Source organism: Centropristis striata, chromosome 13, assembly GCF_030273125.1.
Source record: "Centropristis striata isolate RG_2023a ecotype Rhode Island chromosome 13, C.striata_1.0, whole genome shotgun sequence".
NCBI classification, from domain to species: Eukaryota; Metazoa; Chordata; class Actinopteri; order Perciformes; family Serranidae; genus Centropristis; species Centropristis striata.
In genome coordinates, this window is record NC_081529.1 from 29,070,319 (window position 1) to 29,086,622 (window position 16,304).

The 16,304-nt window shown below is 36.3% G+C and overlaps 4 protein-coding genes and 1 gene segment (V, D, J or C); all 5 read left to right on the forward strand.

The window, feature by feature from the left end:
* The first annotated feature begins 467 nt into the window (after positions 1–467).
* Positions 468–3,920, forward strand: LOC131982651 (immunoglobulin lambda-1 light chain-like). The gene is made up of 4 exons (XM_059347180.1): positions 468–507; positions 600–922; positions 2,578–2,614; positions 3,408–3,920. The coding sequence occupies exons 1-4, from the start codon at positions 468–470 to the stop codon at positions 3,731–3,733; spliced, it is 726 nt and encodes a 241-aa protein (XP_059203163.1). The 3' UTR covers positions 3,734–3,920.
* An 803-nt stretch (positions 3,921–4,723) lies between these two features.
* LOC131983608 (immunoglobulin lambda-1 light chain-like) lies at positions 4,724–8,325 on the forward strand. Its single transcript, XM_059348365.1, has 4 exons — positions 4,724–4,763; positions 4,856–5,181; positions 6,969–7,002; positions 7,792–8,325. Exons 1-4 carry the CDS (start codon positions 4,724–4,726, stop codon positions 8,115–8,117), a joined length of 726 nt encoding a protein of 241 aa, XP_059204348.1. The 3' UTR covers positions 8,118–8,325.
* Positions 6,132–7,187, forward strand: LOC131983609 (probable non-functional immunoglobulin kappa variable 6D-41). The segment is given in 2 exon segments: positions 6,132–6,260; positions 6,346–7,187. Coding segments are annotated over 2 exon segments (378 nt in total).
* Positions 8,326–9,119: 794 nt separating the features above from the next.
* LOC131983606 (immunoglobulin lambda-1 light chain-like) lies at positions 9,120–12,030 on the forward strand. Its single transcript, XM_059348362.1, has 4 exons — positions 9,120–9,159; positions 9,252–9,574; positions 10,655–10,691; positions 11,481–12,030. The coding sequence occupies exons 1-4, from the start codon at positions 9,120–9,122 to the stop codon at positions 11,804–11,806; spliced, it is 726 nt and encodes a 241-aa protein (XP_059204345.1). The 3' UTR covers positions 11,807–12,030.
* A 785-nt stretch (positions 12,031–12,815) lies between these two features.
* LOC131983645 (immunoglobulin lambda-1 light chain-like) lies at positions 12,816–15,720 on the forward strand. The gene is made up of 4 exons (XM_059348409.1): positions 12,816–12,855; positions 12,948–13,270; positions 14,368–14,404; positions 15,192–15,720. The coding sequence occupies exons 1-4, from the start codon at positions 12,816–12,818 to the stop codon at positions 15,515–15,517; spliced, it is 726 nt and encodes a 241-aa protein (XP_059204392.1). The 3' UTR covers positions 15,518–15,720.
* Positions 15,721–16,304: the final 584 nt, after the last annotated feature.

The following is a 16,304-nucleotide window of genomic DNA, read 5'->3' on the forward strand; positions in this document are numbered from 1 at the left end:
GATTACTTTTTTAATGCATGTAATGCTGAAAAAATATGAAGAGCTGCTGCATTAATCTTGCAATAGGACTGTCCTTTTAATTTGCGAAAAAGATTAAGTGAATCAGATTTGAAAATTATTTTTAAACATCTATGAGAGCAACAGTATAATAAGGATTCCAAAGTTTCACAAAATTGAATGCATGCCATGACATTAGCAAATGTAGAGGGTAACAATCCTATAACTAAAGTACAGTAGAAATGGTTTCAGATCCTGACATTATGACATTTTTGCGGATAATACCAACACTGATATTGATTATCATAACCAAAGCTCCTCCTCCTGTCAGTCCCTCTCAGTTTCACTGTTGTATTAAATTGCTCCTCCAGCACCTCCTCTCCTCATCCTCCAAACCCTCGAATCTGTCAGCAGATTAGATTAGAAGCTCACTTTCCAAGTTCCAAAGCCATTCTCAGCACTCTGACAACATGCTGGGGACCCTCTGCACTCTCATCACTGCTCTAACATGTAAGGAGGCTGACTTACTGCAGCTTTGACCTCATGTTGGATTCATCAGTCTGTGTGTTTCTCTTGACTCCATGTCATCTTGTTGTTTCCAGGTGTGAGTGGTGTGACGCTGGTGACACAGAAGCCTCCTGTTGTGACAGTGAGGAAAGGAGAGACAGCCACCATGGACTGTAACCTGGGGACTGTTACTAACAGTTATGCTCGCTGGTACAAACAGATTCCAGGAGGAGTTCCTCAGTTTGTGCTATATTTTTATCACACTTCAAGCTCTCCAACCTATGGCTCTGGTTTCTCCTCTCCAAAGTTCACTTCTACTCATCAGTCAACATCAGATTATCGTTTGATCATCAACAATGTGGAGGAGGGAGACTCAGCAGTCTATTACTGTCAAACATGGGACAGCTCTGCTGACGAGGGAGTATCACAGTGATTTACACTGTGACAAAAACCTCCTCACTAATACTTCTGCTTTTTCAGTCTCTGACACATCTGAGCCATCAACAAACACTGTGTGCAGTAGATCGTGTTCACTACAGTAACTTTTTCCAAACATCTAAATCCTGCTTTTGTACATAACTCTAAAATATATATATAATAAATTCCTCTTTGTAGCCTTTCTTCAGCAAACTAAAAAAATAAGCAGGACACCAGGAAATGCTCCCAGATACATACACAATATCTATCATATAATGTCATACAATGCATGTTTTTTCTTGTCAGGTCACTTAAAATATTCCAAAATTTATGTACACCTAAAATGTACTAGTCAGACATTTTTAGGTTTAGTAACAGTGATGATTATTGAAGTTTCAGATGAAGTCAATGTGACAATCAACTCATTATTTTTCATGAAACAGATCCCAAAGTAAACTGCTCCACAATGATTAATAATAAACAATAAATTATAAGAATAAACATGTGAAATCAAACTTCCAACAGGATAGGTCAAATACTTTTTAAAATGTTAAATATATTTTATTCAGAACAACTTGGAGGGATAGCAAACATATTAGATTGCTGAGAGCAATATTTAGAAAAATAAAAATACTTTCATGAAATAATTTTTTTATTAATTTAACTTATTAACACACATTTTTCTGAAATGATCTCGATATCACAAGTTGAATGAATCAAAATCACATAAAATCACCAACAGCTATCAAATATGTTATTGTTGAATGGAAACAGTGTTGAAACTCCTCCTCCTCCTCCTCTTCTCCTCTCCTCAGTGTCTTTATAAGCTTCAGTGTCTCTCCTCCTCACACTCCAACCCTGCTCACCTCTCAGCTGGACAGTAAGGGACGTTTACACCACACACTGACAACATGCTGGGGACCCTCTGCACTCTCATCACTGCTCTAACATGTAAGAGATTCTTCTCATTCCTTTTAGAGCACATATTGTCACACAGGAACCTTTCACTCATGTATTTTTCTCTGTTTGTTGACAGATGTTGATGCAGTGATCGTGCTGACTCAGACGCCTGCTGTCCACACAGTTTCTACAGGACAAGAGGTTGTTCTCAACTGCAATGTTGAGAGGGATTTGGGAAATTATGTCAGTTGGTATAAACAGGTTCCTGGTGAAGCTCCTCAGTATGTTTTGAAATTTTACCATTCTCATAGTTCGCCCAGCTTTGGATCAGGATTCTCCTCAGATCGATTCAACTCTAAATCCTCATCAAACATAAATTATCAGTTCATCATTAAGCGTTCAGAGGCAGGAGACTCTGCTGCCTATTACTGTGCTAAATGGGACGGCTCTGCTAAGGAGTGGGTATCACAGTGATTCACACTGTGACAAAAACCTCAGTCAGAGACTCACTACAGATTTCATGAATTCTGACCAAAATCAATGAATTTAGTGAACCTGGAACAAAACAGTGAAGTAGTCCCAAAGCACATGAGTGTTTGAAACACTGCCAGCAGTGTTTTATAATATAATACAGCTGATGGAGTGAATGAGATGTTGACAGTGAAAGTTGGTCTCAACAGCATGTTTCAGTTCCACTCCCCTCATTAGTGAGAGTCAGGAGGTTTTTGTACGGCCATGTATACAAACTGAATCACTGTGGTATTCGGACAAGGAACCAAGCTGATTGTGACAAGTAAGTGCTTTTTATTTACCAGAAAAAAAAGCAAACCAATATTTTTCTAGCAAATATTACAAGTATTACACTTAGTCCGTATTATGTAAAGATTTTTATTTTTATTTTTATTGTATGATCGATTTTTCATGCAGTTGTTACATCAGCATTGAAACAACAGCAAACAGACAATTGACTGCTCACACATGATTTTAATATATGAAATGTTTATAATACAATCGTCAATGGTTTAACCCATTAATTGGAATTTTAAAAATATATGATTTTTTTAAACAATATTGTCACAGAGTAAATGAATTTTGATTGGATATTTATTTTCAGAGAATAACAACTTATTCCACCATTTATCAGTAATTAATAACACCATTAATACAGTGAAATGTTAACCTTGTAAAGTTAAAAATAACTTTGGATCAATAAGGCAGAGTGATGACTGTATATTTGACCTTTCTGAAAATAAATATTATTTGAATAGACAATAAAGTGATACCTGCTGTAATTTAACACAATGGCTATAAACATCACATGACATTGAGTTGCTTTGTTTGCATGTAATTTTATTGGTTAAATGTAATGTGTTTATAATAAGTCTTTTACATTTTTGAAATTATTAAAAATGAACGTATGTTATGAAGTAAACTTTTTTTGAGATTGAGAACTATTCTTTGGGTCAGATTATTTTATCAAATGTCTTAACAAACTCCCCTTCATCCAATACTGTGTAATAGTGTTTAGTGTTTAGTCTATGACTCCAGTTCTACGTCTTTGATAAAGGTCCTGTGTGTGTTTTCAGGCTCCAGCCTCCCTCGTCCTGTCCTGACTCTCTTCCCTCCGTCCAGTGCTGAGCTCCAGTCCAACAAAGCCTCTCTGGTCTGTCTGTCCAGTCAGTCTGTGCCTTTTGCAGATGTGAGCTGGTTGGTTGGTGGGAGTCCAGTGAGCAGTGGGATCTCTACCAGCACCGCTGTTCACAAACCAGACCAGACTTTCCAAATCAGCAGCTATCTGTCCGTCCAGACGTCAGACTGGAACATGGATAAGGTTTACACATGTAAAGTGTCTTTGGGCTCCCAGACTTCAGAGGAAAACATCAAAAAGTCAGACTGTCCCACTGAACAATAGTAGAGGAGCACAATGACCATTTACAACCTGCTTCTTTACTCTTTGTGCTGTTTGCTCATTACAGAGTTGACATGTTAGAAAACATGTGTCTGCATGCTTGTAATAAATGTTGTGACAGTTAGGTGGCACTTTTGTATCAGCTTTGCTGCTTGTTCTAAGAATCATTCAATCATAAAAAATACAAATAAAAACTCAACACTCAAACAAGTGTTTTTATGTATTTTTTTCTCATTAAAACATAATTTAAAATAATCATGTTCTACAAATTCTGCTTATTTTTCTAATTTCTTTGTTAAATTTACTGAACCTTCAGATAATCCAGATAAAAAATTATAGATTTCTGTTTAATTCTTACGGAAATATGTATATTTGTATTCATAAAGTTATTAAAGTGTTAATTTGCTACAAAAGCACAACAGAGAGATTAAACATGAGCAAATGAAACTGAGTTTTCATCCTCTGTCAGTGAAGCATCACCTCTCTTCCTTCCCAGGATGCACCTGCAGGCCTCACCTCTTTATTTATAGCTCCATGTAAATGAAGAGGTCAAGGGTCAGCTCAGTAAAATCAGAAGGAACTGTCTCTGACTGGAAACACACTGATAGTTGAATTATTTTCATTTGGTCAATCATAGAAGGTTTACTGCTTATTTGTGTAAAATGTGTAGATGTCTGCAGAGATAAAGCTGATATCCTGCACTAGATGTCTGTTGATGACCTGTAAAAAACATGACAAGAAAGTGTTGATCTTGAGCCACAATAGTGGATGAATTAAAGAAATTTCCCTCCAAAAGAAAATCAAATACAAATGTGACACCATGCAGATCTAAACAAAGCTCCTCCTCCTGTCAGTCCCTCTCAGTTTCACTGTTGTATTAAATTGCTCCTCCAGCACCTCCTCTCCTCATCCTCCAAACCCTCGAATCTGTCAGCAGATTAAATTAGAAGCTCACTGTCCGAGTTCCAAAGCCATTCTCAGCACTCTGACAACATGCTGGGGACCCTCTGCACTCTCATCACTGCTCTAACATGTAAGGAGGCTGACTTACTGCAGCTTTGACCTCATGTTGGATTCATCAGTCTGTGTGTTTCTCTTGACTCCATGTCATCTTGTTGTTTCCAGGTGTGAGTGGTGTGACGCTGGTGACACAGAAGCCTCCTGTTGTGACAGTGAGGAAAGGAGAGACAGCCACCATGGACTGTAACCTGGGGACTTATACTGGCAGTTATGCTCGCTGGTACAAACAGATTCCTGGAGGAGTTCCTCAGTATGTTCTGACATTTTATCACGGCTGGAGCTCTGTACGTTATGGCTCTGGTTTCTCCTCTCCAAAGTTCACTTCTACTCATCAGTCAACATCAGATTATCGTTTGATCATCAACAGTGTGGAGGAGGGAGACTCAGCAGTCTATTACTGTAAAACATGGGACAGCTCTGCTAAGGAGAACGTATCACAGTGATTTACACTGTGACAAAAACCTCCTCACTAATACTTCTCCTTTTTCAGTCTCTGACTCTTGTCAGCTGATGACTGGGCCAACAAAACACACTCTGGGTTACAATTTATATATACTATATATTTATTTTTCTGGTTCTCATACATGAATCTTAAAACTATATCTTTCATTTGCATACCATGCTGGATTAAATGTTTTTATGTAACAGACCACCTCTTAATATGTGGGACTGTCATAAAAACAGTTGCTATAGGTTGCTGTGTGTTGCCTAATAACATATTTTAGTGATAGAGAGTTTACAGAAGCTGTTCTGAATTCCCATAATGTCATAAAGACGTCTGAGACACTCAGGTGGTAATGACTGTTACACTTCCAGATGAAATAAATCTGACAGTAATCGGACTACATGAATCATGCTTCATAAGGCAGAGCCCAAAGTAAACTGCTTCACAGCACTTCAACAGCCAAACACTTTATTAATGTGAAGCTAAAACATGAACAGTTAAACTCACTACATTAACCTACATACAGACCATGAACATTAAGAGTTTTTCATTACTTATTTAATAGTTTAAGTCAGAATAATCTTGATTAATAGCAAACATGTTTGCTTGGTGAAATGAATATTTAGAATAAAACTTTGTAACACAAACTTACTGTAAAAACCAGCTGCAATAACTTCATCCTGTGGTCTATATGATGACTTAAAGAATACTCTGGAAAGATACACAGAAAGGAATCTGATATCACCAGCAGAGTCGATAAAACTCACATAAAAATAAACAACAGCTATCAAATATACTTTCAGACACATTCTATCAGCTATATAAATTTTCAAATAATGTTTAATCAGAAATGATTTAATCTAATACTGCAGTGGTTTTATGAATGAAAACTGTTGAAACTCCTCCTCCTCCTCCTCTTCTCTCCTCAGTGTCTTTATAAGCTTCAGTGTCTCTCCTCCTCACACTCCAACCCTGCTCACCTCTCAGCTGGACAGTAAGGGACGTTTACACCACACACTGACAACATGCTGGGGACCCTCTGCACTCTCATCACTGCTCTAACATGTAAGAGATTCTTCTCATTCCTTTTAGAGCACATATTGTCACACAGGAACCTTTCATTCATGTATTTTTCTCTGTTTGTTGACAGATGTTGATGCAGCAATAGTGGTGACTCAGACGCCTGCTGTCCACACAGTTTCTACAGGACAAGAGGTTGTTCTCAACTGCAATGTTGAGAGATATGATAGTTATTATGTCAGTTGGTATAAACAGGTTCCTGGTGAAGCTCCTCAGTATGTTCTGAGGTTTCACCGTTCTCAAAGTTCACCCAGCTTTGGATCAAGATTCTCCTCAGATCGCTTCAACTCTAAATCCTCATCAAACATAGATTATCAGTTCATTATACAGAGTTCAGAGGCAGGAGACTCTGCTGCCTATTATTGTGCTACATGGGACAACTCTGCTCAGGAGTACGTATCACAGTGATTCACACTGTGACAAAAACCTCAGACAGAGACTCACTACAGATTTTATGAATTCTGAGCAAAATCAATGAATTCAGGAAACTTGGAACAACACAATGAAAGAGCCCAAAAGCACAAGAGTGTTTGAAACACTACCAGCTGTGTTTAATAATATAATCCAGCTGATGTAGTGAATGAGATGTTGACAGTGAAAGTTGGTCTCAACAGCATGTTTCAGTTCCACTCCCCTCATTAGTGAGAGTCAGGAGGTTTTTGTACGGCCATGTATACAAACTGAATCACTGTGGTATTCGGACAAGGAACCAAGCTGATTGTGACAAGTAAGTGCTTTTTCTTTACCAGAAAAAACAGGAAACCAATATTTTTCTAGCAAATATTACAAGTATTACACTTAGTCTGTATTATGTAAATATTTTTATTTTTATTTTTATTGTATGTTCGACTTTTCATGCAGTTGTTACATCAGCATTGAAACAACAGCAAACAGACAGTTGACTGTTCACACATGATTTTATTATCTGAAATGTTTATAATACAATCGACAATGGTTTTATTTTTTTAATATTTGGAATTTTAAAAAGATATACTTTTTTTAAACAATATTTTCAACGAGTAAATTCATTTTGATTGGATATTTATTTTCAGAGAAAAACAACTTATTCCACCATTTATCAGTAATTAATAACAGTATTAATACAGTGAAATGTTAACCTTGTAAAGTTAAAAATAACTTTAGATCAATAAGGCAGAGTGATGACTGTATATTTGACCTTTCTGAAAATAAATATTATTTGAATAGACAATAAAGTGATACCTGCTTTAATTTAACACAATGACTATAAACATCACATGACATTGAGTTGCTTTGTGTGCATGTAATTTTATTGGTTAAATGTAATGTGTTTATAATAAGTGTTTTTTAATTTTTGAAATTATTAAAAATGATCGTATGTTACTAAGTAAACTTTTAGGAGATTGAGAACTATTTTTGGGGTCAGATTATTTTATTAAATGTCTAAACAAACTCCTCCTTCATCCAATACTGTGTAATAGTGTTTTCTATGACTCCAGTTCTCCGTCTTTGATAAAGGTCCTGTGTGTGTTTTCAGGCTCCAGCCTCCCTCGTCCTGTCCTGACTCTCTTCCCTCCGTCCAGTGCTGAGCTCCAGTCCAACAAAGCCTCTCTGGTCTGTCTGTCCAGTCAGTCTGTGCCTTTTGCAGATGTGAGCTGGTTGGTTGGTGGGAGTCCAGTGAGCAGTGGGATCTCTACCAGCACCGCTGTTCACAAACCAGACCAGACTTTCCAAATCAGCAGCTATCTGTCCGTCCAGACGTCAGACTGGAACATGGATAAGGTTTACACATGTAAAGTGTCTTTGGGCTCCCAGACTTCAGAGGAAAACATCAAAAAGTCAGACTGTCCCACTGAACAATAGTAGAGGAGCACAATGACCATTTACAACCTGCTTCTTTACTCTTTGTGCTGTTTGCTCATTACAGAGTTGACATGTTAGAAAACATGTGTCTGCATGCTTGTAATAAATGTTGTGACAGTTAGGTGGCACTTTTGTATCAGCTTTGCTGCTTGTTCCAAGAATCATTCAATCATAAAAAATACAAATAAAAACTCAACACTCAAACAAGTGTTTGTATGTATTTTTTTTCTCATTAAAACATCATTTAAAACAATCATGTTCTACAAATTCAGCTTTTTTTATTGTTATTTTTATAATTTCTGTGTTAAATTTACTGAACCTTCAAATAATCCAGATCAAAAATTCTAGATTTCTGTTTAATTCTTACTGAAATATGTATATTTGTATTCATAAAGTTATTAAAGTGTTAATTTGCTACAAAAGCAGAACAGAGAGATTAAAACATGAGCAAATGAAACTGAGTTTTCATCCTCTGTCAGTGAAGCATCACCTCTCTTCCTTCCCAGGATGCACCTGCAGGCCTCACCTCTTTATTTATAGCTCCATGTAAATGAAGAGGTCAAGTGTCAGCTCAGTAAAATCAGAAGGAACTGTCTCTGACTGGAAACACACTGATAGTTGAATTATTTTCATTTGGTCAATCGTAGAAGGTTTACTGCTTATTTGTGTGAAATGTGTAGATGTCTGCATAGATAAAGCTGATATCCTGCACTAGATGTCTGTTGATGACTGATGAAAAACTTTAAAATAAAGTTTTTATCCAAAGCCACAATAGTGGATGAATTAAATGATTTTCCCTCCAAAGAAAATCAAATACAAATGTGACACCATGCAGATCTAAACAAAGCTCCTCCTCCTGTCAGTCCCTCTCAGTTTCACTGTTGTATTAAATTGCTCCTCCAGCACCTCCTCTCCTCATCCTCCAAACCCTCGAATCTGTCAGCAGATTAGATTAGAAGCTCACTTTCCAAGTTCCAAAGCCATTCTCAGCACTCTGACAACATGCTGGGGACCCTCTGCACTCTCATCACTGCTCTAACATGTAAGGAGGCTGACTTACTGCAGCTTTGACCTCATGTTGGATTCATCAGTCTGTGTGTTTCTCTTGACTCCATGTCATCTTGTTGTTTCCAGGTGTGAGTGGTGTGACGCTGGTGACACAGAAGCCTCCTGTTGTGACAGTGAGGAAAGGAGAGACAGCCACCATGGACTGTAACCTGGGGACTGTTACTGACAATTATGCTAACTGGTACAAACAGATTCCTGGAGGAGTTCCTCAGTATGTGTTAAGCTTTTACCATGAAGACAGCTCTCCAGACTATGGCTCTGGTTTCTCCTCTCCAAAGTTCACTTCTACTCATCAGTCAACATCAGATTATCGTTTGATCATCAACAATGTGGAGGAGGGAGACTCAGCAGTCTACTACTGTAAAACATGGGACGACTCTGCTAACGAGGGAGTATCACAGTGATTTACACTGTGACAAAAACCTCCTCACTAATACTTCTGCTTTTTCAGTCTCTGACACATTTTGACTTGCAGTGAAGCCACCAGTCAATGCTTCTCTAACTTCCACACTTATATATTAAAAACATTATTTTTAAAACTTCTGAACCCAATAATCGATTCTCAAATAAATCTACAGAACTGTCTTCATAGTAGTTGTGTATTATCCACACAAGTCAAGTCATGATCTATTAAACTGTACATTTTTGACAGTACATCTAAATGCCTCTTGCTCTTGATCAGACAAGATTGAAAATATAGAGTCTACAACAGCTGCTATGTTGCTGATGTAAATTCCCAGAAGGTTATTATACTACGTGGGTTACATGCAGACTGATTATTATAATTACACTTACAGTAAACAATAATTGAACTGCAGTATTTCAACTCCCTCAGTTGGCCAAAGTTCATCCTGCAGATGAGAGCTGCAAGAACAACAAGTCTGTTGAAGTCAAGATAAAACACAACTGAAAAAAACCTAAATTGACCTGCGATCATATCATACATTCCCAGATTACTGATGTGTTTCCAATAAATTAATCACATGAATCATTATTAATAAGCCGCATGCTCTCTTGGTGAGAGGACAATTCGGAAAAGTCATAAAACTGACATAAATCATAAACAGTTATGTTTACAAATTATTAAACACTGTCTACTGAACATACTGTAATATATTTCTTTGAGAAAACATGAACCTTGAAATCAATGAAGATATGTGAAGCATGTGATCATAATTATTTAATTTCTTACAAATGAATGAGGAAAGCAATTTACTACCACCGCTGAAATTTTAACACCAACAAAATACAATAAAATCCAAACTGAATGAAAAAATATTGAGTGTTGAAACTCAGGTCAGCTTTTGTTAAAATGTTATTTTATCAGTGTATAGGAACAACATGAGACGGATGGAGTGAATGAGATGTTGACAGTGAAAGTTGGTCTCAACAGCATGTTTCAGTTCCACTCCCCTCATTAGTGAGAGTCAGGAGGTTTTTGTACGGCCATGTATACAAACTGAATCACTGTGGTATTCGGACAAGGAACCAAGCTGATTGTGACAAGTAAGTGCTTTTTATTTACCATAGAAAACAGGAAATAAATATTTTTCTAGCAAATATTACAAGTATTACACCTAGTCTGTATTATGTAAAGATTTTTATTTTTATTTTTATTGTATGTTCGACTTTTCATGCAGTTGTTAAATCAGCATTGAAACAACAGCAAACAGACAGTTGACTGTTCACACATGATTTTAATATATGAAATGATTATAATACAATCGTCAACGATTTAATTTTTTTTTTTTTTTTGGAATTTTAAAAATATATGCTTTTTTAAAACAATATTTTCACCAAGTGAATTCGTTTTGATTGGATATTTATTTTCAGAGAATAACAAATAATTCCACCATTTATCAGTAATTACTAACAGTATTAATACAGTGAAATGTTAACCTTGTAAAGTTAAAATAACTTTAGATCAATAAGGCAGAGTGATGACTGTATATTTGACCTTTCTGAAAATAAATATTATTTGAATAGACAATAAAGTGATACCTGCTGTAATTTAACACAATGACTATAAACATCACATGACATTGAGTTGCTTTGTTTGCATGTAATTTTATTGGTTAAATGTAATGTGTTTATAATAAGTGTTTTTTAATTTTTGAAATTATTAAAAATGAACGTATGTTACTAAGTAAACTTTTAGGAGATTGAGAACTATTTTTTGGGTCAGATTATTTTATTAAATGTCTTAACAAACACCCCTTCATCCAATACTGTGTAATACTGTTTTCTATGACTCCAGTTCTCCGTCTTTGATAAAGGTCCTGTGTGTGTTTTCAGGCTCCAGCCTCCCTCGTCCTGTCCTGACTCTCTTCCCTCCGTCCAGTGCTGAGCTCCAGTCCAACAAAGCCTCTCTGGTCTGTCTGTCCAGTCAGTCTGTGCCTTTTGCAGATGTGAGCTGGTTGGTTGGTGGGAGTCCAGTGAGCAGTGGGATCTCTACCAGCACCGCTGTTCACAAACCAGACCAGACTTTCCAAATCAGCAGCTATCTGTCCGTCCAGACGTCAGACTGGAACATGGATAAGGTTTACACATGTAAAGTGTCTTTGGGCTCCCAGACTTCAGAGGAAAACATCAAAAAGTCAGACTGTCCCACTGAACAATAGTAGAGGAGCACAATGACCATTTACAACCTGCTTCTTTACTCTTTGTGCTGTTTGCTCATTACAGAGTTGACATGTTAGAAAACATGTGTCTGCATGCTTGTAATAAATGTTGTGACAGTTAGGTGGCACTTTTGTATCAGCTTTGCTGCTTGTTCCAAGAATCATTCAATCATAAAAAATACAAATAAAAACTCAACACTCAAACAAGTGTTTGTATTTATATGTTCTCATTAAAACATCATTTAAGACAATCATGTTCTAAAAAAATCTCCTTTTTTTATTGTTATTTTTATAATTTTTGTGTCAAATTTACTGAACCTTCAGATAATCCAGATCAAAAACTCTAGATTTCTGTTTAATTCTTACTGAAATATGTATATTTGTATTCAGAAAGCTACATTGATGTTAAAGTGTTAATTTGCTAAAATAGCACAACAGAGAGATTAAAACATGAGCAAATGAAACTGAGTTGTCATCCTCTGTCAGTGAAGCATCACCTCTCTTCCTTCCCAGGATGCACCTGCAGGCCTCACCTCTTTATTTATAGCTCCATGTAAATGAAGAGGTCAAGTGTCAGCTCAGTAAAATCAGAAGGAACTGTCTCTGACTGGAAACACACTGATAGTTGAATTATTTCCATTTGGTCAATCATAGAAGGTTTACTGCTTATTTGTGTGAAATATGTAGATGTCTGCAGAGATAAAGCTGATATCCTGCACTAGATGTCTGTTGATGACTGATGAAAAACTTGAAAAGAAAGTTTTCATATCAAGTGACAATAGTGGGTGAATTAAATGAATTTCCCTCCAAATAAAATCAAATACAAATGTGACACCATGCAGATCTAAACAAAGCTCCTCCTCCTGTCAGTCCCTCTCAGATTCACTGTTGTATTAAATTGCTCCTCCAGCACCTCCTCTCCTCATCCTCCAAACCCTCGAATCTGTCAGCAGATTAGATTAGAAGCTCACTTTCCAAGTTCCAAAGCCATTCTCAGCACTCTGACAACATGCTGGGGACCCTCTGCACTCTCATCACTGCTCTAACATGTAAGGAGGCTGACTTACTGCAGCTTTGACCTCATGTTGGATTCATCAGTCTGTGTGTTTCTCTTGACTCCATGTCATCTTGTTGTTTCCAGGTGTGAGTGGTGTGACGCTGGTGACACAGAAGCCTCCTGTTGTGACAGTGAGGAAAGGAGAGACAGCCACCATGGACTGTAACCTGGGGGCTGATACTGGCAGTGGTACTCGCTGGTACAAACATATTCCTGGAGGAGTTCCTCAGTATATGTTAAATTCTTTTCATGGTTGGAGCTCTCCAATCTATGCCTCTGGTTTCTCCTCTCCAAAGTTCACTTCTACTCATCAGTCAACATCAGATTATCGTTTGATCATCAACAATGTGGAGGAGGGAGACTCAGCAGTCTATTACTGTGAAACATGGGACAACTCTGCTAACGAGGGAGTATCACAGTGATTTACACTGTGACAAAAACCTCCTCACTAATACTTCTGCTTTTTCAGTCTCTGACACATCTTGACTGGCAGTGAAGCCACCAGTCAATGCTTCTCTAACTTCCACACATATATATTAAAAACATTATTTTTAAAACTTCTGAACGCAATAATCTATTCTCAAATAAATCTACAGAACTGTCTTCATAGTAGTTGTGTATTATCCACACAAGTCAAGTCATGATCTATTAAACTGTTCATTTTTGACAGTACATCTGAATGCCTCTTGCTCTTGATCAGACAAGACTGAAAATATAGAGTCTACAAGAGCTGCTATGTTGCTGATGTAAATTCCCAAAAAGGTTATTATCCTTCAAGGTTCACATGCAGAGTGATAATTATAATTACACTTACAGTAAATAATAATCCAACTGCACTATTTCAACTCCCTCAGTTGGCCAAAGTTCATCCTGCAGATGAGAGCTGCAAGAACAACAAGTCTGTTGAAGTCAAGATAAAACACAACTGAATGAAAACCTAAATTGACCTGCTATCATATCATCCATTCCCAGATTACTGATGTGTTTCCAATAAATTAATCACATGAATGATTATTAATATGCAGCATGATCTCTTGGTGAGAGGACAATTCAGAAACATGATGAAAATGACATAAGTGATAAACAGTTATGTTTTCAATTATTAAACACTGTCTACTGAAGATACTGTAATATATTACTTTGAGAAAACATGAACCTTGAAATCAATGAAGATATTTGAAGCATGTAATCATAATTATTTAATTTCTTACACATGAATGAGGAAAGCAATTTACTACCACTGCTGAAATTTTAGCACCAACAAACCTCAAATGACAAAAAACAATAAAATACAAACTGAATGAAAAAACATTGAGTGTTGAAACTCAGGTCAGTTTTTGTTAAAATGTTATTTTCTAGCAGTGTTTAGGAACAACATGAGACTGATGGAGTGAATGAGATGTTGACAGTGAAAGTTGGTCTCAACAGCATGTTTCAGTTCCACTCCCCTCATTAGTGAGAGTCAGGAGGTTTTTGTACGGCCATGTATACAAACTGAATCACTGTGGTATTCGGACAAGGAACCAAGCTGATTGTGACAGGTAAGTGCTTTTTATTTACCATAAAAAACAGCAAACCAATATTTTTCTCGCAAATATTACAAGTATTAACCTTATTCCTTATTATGTAAAGATTTTTATTTTTATTTTTATTGTATAATCGATTTTTCATGCAGTTGTTACATCAGCATTGAAACAACAGCAAACAGACAGTTGACTGTTCACACATGATTTTAATATCTGAAATGTTTATAATACAATCGTCAATGGTTTTATTTTTTCATTATTTGGAATTTTAAAAAGATATGTTATTTTAAACAATATTGTCACCGAGTAAATTAAGTTTGATTGGATATTTATTTTCAGAGAGTAACAACTTATTCCACCATTTATCAGTAATTAATAACAGTATTAATGCAGTGAAATGTTAACCTTGTAAAGTTAAAAATAACTTTAGATCAATAAGGCAGAGTGATGACTGTATATTTGACCTTTCTGAAAATAAATATTATTTGAATAGACAATAAAGTGATACCTGCTGTAATTTAACACAATGACTATAAACATCACATGACATTGAGTTGCTTTGTTTGCATGTAATTTTATTGGTTAAATGTAATGTGTTTATAATAAGTCTTCTACATTTTTGAATTTATTAAAAATGAACGTATGTTATGAAGTAAACTTTTTGGAGATTGAGAACTATTCTTTGGGTCAGATTATTTTATTAAATGTCTTAACAAACACCCCCTTCATCCAATACTGTGTAATAGTGTTTTCTATGACTCCAGTTCTCCGTCTTTGATAAAGGTCCTGTGTGTGTTTTCAGGCTCCAGCCTCCCTCGTCCTGTCCTGACTCTCTTCCCTCCATCCAGTGCTGAGCTCCAGTCCAACAAAGCCTCTCTGGTCTGTCTGTCCAGTCAGTCTGTGCCTTTTGCAGATGTGAGCTGGTTGGTTGGTGGGAGTCCAGTGAGCAGTGGGATCTCTACCAGCACCGCTGTTCACAAACCAGACCAGACTTTCCAAATCAGCAGCTATCTGTCCGTCCAGACGTCAGACTGGAACATGGATAAGGTTTACACATGTAAAGTGTCTTTGGGCTCCCAGACTTCAGAGGAAAACATCAAAAAGTCAGACTGTCCCACTGAACAATAGTAGAGGAGCACAATGACCATTTACAACCTGCTTCTTTACTCTTTGTGCTGTTTGCTCATTACAGAGTTGACATGTTAGAAAACATGTGTCTGCATGCTTGTAATAAATGTTGTGACAGTTAGGTGGCACTTTTGTATCAGCTTTGCTGCTTGTTCCAAGAATCATTCAATCATAAAAAATAAAGAATAAAAATTCAACACTCAACAAGTTTTTGTATTTATTTTTCTCACCAAAACATAATTTAAACATTCTTGTTCTACAAAATCTACATTTATCATTGTTATTTTTAGAATCCCTATGTTAATTTCACTGATCTTCAGATAATCCAGGAAAAAGATATCTAGATTTATTTTTAATTCTTACTGAAAGATGTATATTTGTATTGAGAAAGCTACATTGTTAGTGTGTTAATTTGCTATAAAAGCACAACAGAGAGAATAGAACATGAGCAAATTTAAAACCTGCTTCTTTACTGTTTGTGCTGTTTGCTCATTACAGAGTTTACATGTTAGAAAACATGTGTCTGCATGCTTTTAATAAATATTTTGACAGTTAGGTGGCACTTTCGTATCAGCTTTGCAAATGATAAAATGTATTAAGACATTAAATAAAAGCATTGTGTAAAAAATGCATTGCCTGTGTACATTTTTTACATTGAGAAAGGCAGTTTAGAATGATATAATATTATATAATATTTCTAGATCATGCTTTCTGTCTTACTTTCAGTTTCAGCCTAAAGACATCTGAACTATAAAAATAAAAGATTTGATTTTTTTCATTTCAATTC

Coding starts and splice junctions, on each gene's coding strand:
- LOC131982651 (XM_059347180.1), top strand. CDS start 468: ATGCTGGGGACCCTCTGCACTCTCATCACTGCTCTAACAT. Junction 508..599: donor TCTCATCACTGCTCTAACAT/GTAAGGAGGCTG, acceptor TGTTGTTTCCAG/GTGTGAGTGGTGTGACGCTG. Junction 923..2,577: donor GGGACAGCTCTGCTGACGAG/GGAGTATCACAG, acceptor AACTGAATCACT/GTGGTATTCGGACAAGGAAC.
- LOC131983608 (XM_059348365.1), top strand. CDS start 4,724: ATGCTGGGGACCCTCTGCACTCTCATCACTGCTCTAACAT. Junction 4,764..4,855: donor TCTCATCACTGCTCTAACAT/GTAAGGAGGCTG, acceptor TGTTGTTTCCAG/GTGTGAGTGGTGTGACGCTG. Junction 7,003..7,791: donor AACCAAGCTGATTGTGACAA/GTAAGTGCTTTT, acceptor GTGTGTTTTCAG/GCTCCAGCCTCCCTCGTCCT.
- LOC131983606 (XM_059348362.1), top strand. CDS start 9,120: ATGCTGGGGACCCTCTGCACTCTCATCACTGCTCTAACAT. Junction 9,575..10,654: donor GGGACGACTCTGCTAACGAG/GGAGTATCACAG, acceptor AACTGAATCACT/GTGGTATTCGGACAAGGAAC. Junction 10,692..11,480: donor AACCAAGCTGATTGTGACAA/GTAAGTGCTTTT, acceptor GTGTGTTTTCAG/GCTCCAGCCTCCCTCGTCCT.
- LOC131983645 (XM_059348409.1), top strand. CDS start 12,816: ATGCTGGGGACCCTCTGCACTCTCATCACTGCTCTAACAT. Junction 12,856..12,947: donor TCTCATCACTGCTCTAACAT/GTAAGGAGGCTG, acceptor TGTTGTTTCCAG/GTGTGAGTGGTGTGACGCTG. Junction 13,271..14,367: donor GGGACAACTCTGCTAACGAG/GGAGTATCACAG, acceptor AACTGAATCACT/GTGGTATTCGGACAAGGAAC.